The sequence below is a fragment of the Heterocephalus glaber genome, unplaced genomic scaffold (genome assembly GCF_053883595.1).
Source record: "Heterocephalus glaber isolate CG9 unplaced genomic scaffold, H.glaber_assembly_v1.0 deba00001606, whole genome shotgun sequence".
Classification (NCBI taxonomy): Eukaryota; Metazoa; Chordata; class Mammalia; order Rodentia; family Bathyergidae; genus Heterocephalus; species Heterocephalus glaber.
In genome coordinates this window covers 12205410-12211412 of record NW_028258377.1, presented here as the reverse complement: position 1 = coordinate 12211412, position 6003 = coordinate 12205410, and the positions used below count along the sequence as shown (strand labels likewise).

At 43.2% G+C, this 6003-nt stretch overlaps 1 protein-coding gene and 1 long non-coding RNA gene across 12 annotated transcripts in view; one reads left to right on the top strand and one right to left on the bottom strand.

The window, feature by feature from the left end:
- Positions 1–364, bottom strand: part of Fam193b (family with sequence similarity 193 member B) — a 33327-nt gene extending 32963 nt beyond the window's left edge. For 4 of the 11 annotated variants that reach the window (XM_087194744.1, XM_087194748.1, XM_087194751.1 and 1 more), the window contains exon 1: positions 53–191. Coding sequence is in view for 3 of the 11 variants with exons in the window: in XM_013078052.3 (XP_012933506.1) it covers positions 53–265 (213 nt within the window). In the remaining 8 variants the exon portion in view is untranslated. Of the gene's footprint in view, positions 1–52 lie in introns of all 11 variants that reach the window. The other 7 variants (XM_004836231.3, XM_021238755.2, XM_087194752.1 and 4 more) reach the window with 5 other exon arrangements.
- LOC147822930 (uncharacterized) overlaps positions 288–6003 on the top strand; it is a 62884-nt gene continuing 57168 nt past the window's right edge. The window contains exon 1 of the long non-coding RNA XR_015444751.1: positions 288–634. This is a non-coding gene — a long non-coding RNA (uncharacterized LOC147822930). The remainder of the gene's footprint in view (positions 635–6003) is intronic.

Genomic DNA, 6003 nt, shown 5'->3' with positions numbered 1-6003 from the left:
GCTCAGAGGAGATGAAAGCGCCCGACCATCAAGTCGCCTCGCTCGCTCCTACCTGCGGGCCAGGCACCAGCTTGGGTTCATCTTCCTCCCTGGGGCCGTCGCGGTCGGGCTCCGCCGGCGCCTCCTGAGGCCCTGCACCCGCTGCAGCTTCCAAGCTTGGCGGCGGCGGGGGGGACTCAGGCGCCTGGAGCTTCTGCAGCCCCGGGGCCCGTGCCCGCTCACGCCGGCCCGCGCCGCCGCTCGGCCTGCTCCGCCTCCGAGTCATGTTGCCTGCCACTCGCGCCGCTCCCTCGCACCACTCGCGCCGCCGCTGCCGCCGCTCCCCTCACAGGACAACAGCCAATATGGCGGCGCCCGACTCCCCCCTCCGCCCGCTGCCAGCAGGTCAGAGGGCACAGGGAGTCCGCGCCGCCGCACCAACTCCTGAAGCCGCCTGCGCCATTTTTAGTAAGGTTATCGCCCTGAGGTCTATGAACGAAAAGCCAATTGGGAGATGTAACCTAGTGCAGAAACACTGGTAATCGCGCTGGGTGGGTTAGGGTCTTGTTTTCTGTAAAATGGCCGAATGAATTAATTTTTCCTACGGTACTTTCACACTCCTGGCCTGATTCCTTCCAACAACCCCTCAAAGCAGGTACGGATCATTTCCATTTTTTGAAAAAGAAACACTGAGGCTATGCAAGGCCTATGAAATGTTGCTTATCTTCATCCAGCCAGAGATCATGGGCTGAGTTGAAACAGACCAAGGGATTGTCAAGGTCAGTGATGGCGAAAGTTTTAGAGCTTTCAATGATAATAAACAGCTGCTACTGCTGCGGCACGCATGCCATAGGTTCGCCACTATTGGTAGGTCTTTATTTGTAACTGTGGTTCAGTGAGAGACCAGCCTTCTGAGCTTGAGATCACGGACCCACACCCAGCTCCTTTACCGCAAGCCTTATGGGGAAGGTGGAGAGTTTCACACCTTCAGAACTGTTTTGTCAGAGCAAGCTTAGGGCCAACCACACAGCCCCAGGTGCCACAACCCTCCCAGAGCAACTGTGCCCCATCCTCCCCAAACTATGCTAATTCCAATCAGTGGGCTAATTTAGTATTACACAACCTTAATCCCAGTATCACACACCGTAGATCCTGCCAGCACCAAAAAGCCCTACCTATGAGCACATGAGGCTTTGGGGGGATGTCTATATCTCTGGCCCTAAAATATAGGGCCAGAGATATAGCTCAGTGATAGGGCTCTTGCATTGCATGCATGAAGCCCTGGGTTCAATCCTCAGCACTAATATATAAAATAAAATAAAAAAGAATAGAGGAATTATGATAAACTCCAATTGTAGGCACTCTTCCAGATGCAGTCTTCTTGGAGCAGATTGGCAATTACTGATTCCCAGCAATCAATCAGAAGTCTAGTAACTGCTTATTCTTCTATATAGCAGTTCCCTTTTATCCATGGGGGATACATTCCAAACTTCCAATGGATGCCTGAAACCATGGGTAGCACTGGGGTATACATATATATATATATATATATATATATATATATATACACACACACACACACACACACACATATACATATATATGTATATATATATGTGTGTGTGTGTGTTTCCTACACATACATATGTATGATAACGTTTAATTTGTAAATTAGGTATAATAAGAGAACAACAACAATAACTGATAATAGTATAGTTTTCACAATATATGTTAATAAAATTGCCAGCATCACTATTCCTGTGCTTTGGGACCATTATTAAGTAAGAAGTTCTTGAATACAAGCACTGTAATACCATAATCAATCTGATAACCAAGACAGGTTCTAAGTAACTTAATAGGTAGTGTATAGACAAAGGGATGATTCACATCCTGGGCAAAACAGAGAGGGATTGTGTGAAATTTCATTGTACTACTCAGAGCTGCTCATAATTTAAAATTTAATTTTTATTTCTGGAGTTTTCCATTTAGTATTACTGGACCACAATTGACCTCAGGTAATTGATTCTGTGGGAAGTGAAACTGCTGAAGGGGAGCTACTGTACCAAACATCAACAATAGTTTGTATTCATTTAGCAAAGGCAGCAGTAAACCTTTACTAACTTGTTTCTGGGCTATGTCATTCTCTAGACACACTTGATTTGTAGGATTTTTTTTTTTTTAACAGAACCAGGGATTGAATTCAGGACCTTGCACTTGCCAGGCAGGTGCAGTGCCACTGAGCTACATCCTTGGCCTGGTTTGTAGGATTTTTGACCAAATCACTATTCCAATGGATATCAGGCTAATCAGCTATGCAATTGATGATGTCATCCTGATGGATTTGAGAGCAGAAAGTAGTAGATTCCCTAGATGATTTGATAAGGCATGATATGTGTGCCAGAGGATGGATAATAAATCCCACAAATATATAGGGGCCTGTCTACTCAGTGTACCACCTAGGGCTGTGGAGCATTGTATTGATCCATTTTCTAGTACTGTAATGAAATACCTGAGGTTGGGTAGCATATAAAGAAAAGAAGTTAATTTAGCTTACAGTTCTGGAAGTTAAAGGGCATAATGCCAGCATCATCATGGCTCTGGTGATCTCTCACTTCACAGTGAGTGACACCACAACAGTGGGAGTGCAAGCAAGATGTAGAGACCACATGACAAGACAGGAAGCCAGAGCACTGGGAGAGCCCAGTCTTTTGACTTCCCATCAGGCTCCATCTCTTCAAAGTCCTATCACCTCTTAATGTAGTCACAGTGGGAACCAAGCTTCCAAAACATGAACCTCCAGGGGGAAATTCAAACCATAGTGGATGTGTTAAGATATTCCTTACAAAGTGAAAAACAAACTGTTGTATATATCACATTTCCTACCACTAAGAAAGAGTACAATACTTGGTGTGTAGAGGGGTCTTCTTTTTTTTTTTTTTTTGGTGCTGGGGACTGAACTCGGGACCTTGTGCTTGCAAGGCAGGTGCTGGAACCACTGAGCTAAATCCCTGGCCCTGGAGGCTTCTTCTTACTCTTTCTGTTTCTCCTCTTCTTTGCAGTACTGGGAATTGAACCCAGAGCCTTATACTACATTCCCAGACCTTAAAATTTTTTTTTTATTTTGAGACAGGATCTCACTAAAGTGTCCAGCCTGGGCTGGAACTTTTGATCCTCAAACCTCAGCCTCCTAGAGTGCTGGGGTTATAGGTGTGAGCTACTGGTAGGCATCTGTAAACTTGGGAGTTAGCCATCTATAAATTGGACTTTAGCTACATTATTTTGACCAGTAACAGAGTCACTTGAAAGCTGCCAAATTAAATTGGGGGAACATTCAAGGAGAGAAAATTTTCTTTAGGACCAGGCTGCAGAGTAAGTTTTTCTAGTTTTGGCCTTTATACTCGAGCATTGGATTTCAGAGTCATTCAGTACCCTCCTTTAGCAAATAGTTGTTTTCCTTTGGAAGTTCCTGGCTTGCTGCAGGGATCTGGTGAAATTGGATAGTTGACCATGATATACCAGATGACTGTGTCACCTAAACTTAGTGTTATCTTATTTACCCAGCCATGACATCAATGTAGCCAGGGTGGGTGGCCAGCAGCACTCTGTCATCAAGAGGAAGTGACATATATGGCCCAGGTCCAAGCAAGTTGTAAAGCATAGTACAAGTAGTTTGCCTGAGTGAATTGCTTGCATTCCTCTTCTACCACTCTTCCCTTAATCTGTATTAATGGTCTCATCAAGCGTTGGGTTTTTTTGGTACCGGGGATCAAACTCAGGTCCTTGGGCTTTCGAGACAGGCGGCATAACCACTGAGTTAAATCCCTGGCCCTAAGTGTTGTTTTTGATGGGTTGATGGAGGAAGAAAAAAATCTAAAGTCCAATTTACAGATGTCTCCGTGTGGTATACTGTTTCCAGCCAGAAGTATATTTTTAGGGTGTTCTAGTCTTCTTTAGAGACAGCCTAAGTGTATAGAAAAGGGAAGTCTGTGCAGAGAACTTGGAATAAAGACACATGAATTCCTGGGTACTGAATAATGGCATAGTCCATGATCAGAGACTTGGAAGGAGAAAAATTGAAGGCTTAGTGACAGGATCTTGTGAGGTAGACAAATGTAAGTATACTTCCCATATAGCTTCAGAGCATACAGTTAGTATTTTTGTCTCAGGTAAATGTTCATTGGAAGAATCTCTTAAAAGACTGAAGGGAAGTATGGCCCTGTTGTGTCTGTCAGACTCCTTCCTGAGCCACTTCAGAGCTTGTTCAGTGGGTTCATGAGAAAACTGCGTCAGTACTGTAATATGCACTTTCTTATGCCTAAGGCTGACCTAGCTACTATCAGTAATGAGTCCAATTTGCCAGCCTCAGGGAACCAGCCTGAACCCCTGTGTGGAACCTTACTTTAAGGAGACCGACCAGGTATCTTCTAGAAGAATGATTACATTAGATATGATGTATTAATCAGGGTTGGATAACTGCTATCACAAACAGTCCTCAAATGTCAAGAGTTTAACACCCCTTCATGGGCATGCCTCCAATGATGTAAGGACCTATGATAAGGCCCCGCCTCCTCCAACCCCTCCCAACTGTGTCACCCTAGGATCAAGTTTTTAAGACATGGACATTTGGGGGACCCTTATCCAAACCGTAGTAGTTTGTAAGTTCAGATTTCCACTCTGTGAATATTCTTGTTCGTGTCACAGTCCAATGCTGGTTGAAGGAGACTTTCCTTCTTCTTATAGTTACTCAGGCATCCAGTCTCCTATTTTGCAGCTCTGCTTCAAGTAGGCTCTCCAAGTTTTTCTCATTCACCTAGAAGATGGGAAGGAAGATAGAGGATCATGTGGGCCATTTTTGTGAGCCAGAAATGACTAGTATTTATTTTCCATTCACATGCTGTTGGTGAGAATTCAGCCACATGATTCCACTTAATTGTCATACTTGCTTCTCACTCCTTTCCTTCTGCCCCAGGCAACCACTGATCTGCTTTGGGTATTTACAGAGTAATGTGAGTTTTTATATAGTATGCATTCTTTGCCTGGCTTCTTTCTCTTGGCATACTTATTTTGTGAGTCATCCACATTATAGTATGTATCAATAGCTCATTCCTTTTTATTGGTTAGTAGTATTTTATTGTATGAAAGTACCACATTTTTTGGGAAGCAAAACATTTATGGGTACTATTTATTTATTTATTTATTCGTTCTGGGGATTGAACTCAGGACCTTGTGCTTGCCAGGCAGGCCCTTGGCACATTTTAGATATGCATAATGATAACACTCATCATTATGAATTTACACCTGTACATGATACCTCCCACCTCTTTTTTTGCCATTCCCCACCTCCCCTCAAACCCCCCTCTCCTCTCTATATACAAAAGCTTTGCTTATATGTTTTCTTTCTATTTTCCCTTTTTTCTTGTCCCTACCTTCCTTTCCCCCTCCCCCTCCCTGTTCCCCTTTCCATTTGAACATTTTCTTCCCATTTCCCAATATCTATTATGCATTTTAGTTCTTATTTCCATTTTCAGTTTTTCACACCAAAAAAACACAATGCAGTATTTAAACATGTGTGTCCAATTTATTTCACTTTATGAGTATGGTCTCAGGGTGTACCCATTTAGCTAGAAATGTCTGAAGCCCATCCTTCTTTATGGCAGAGTAGTATTCCATTGTATAAAAAACCCACATCTTCTTTGTCTATTCATTGGTTAATGAGCATTTGGACTGTTTCTAAGATTTAGCTATTACAAATTGTGATGCTATAAACATGAATGTGCATATATTGCAGTGGTATGATGCTTTTCATTCTTTCAGCAAGATACCAAGAAGGGAAATAGCTAGGTAAAATGGAACCTCTAGTCTTAGTTTTTTGAAGAATCTCCACACTGATTTCTACTGTGTTTGCACTAGTCTATACTCCCATCAACAGTGGAGAAGGGTTCCTTTTTTCCCACAGATCCCTCCAGCTTTTGTCATTGGTTGATTTCTTGATAAGAGCCATTCTTTCTGTAGTGAGGTGGAATC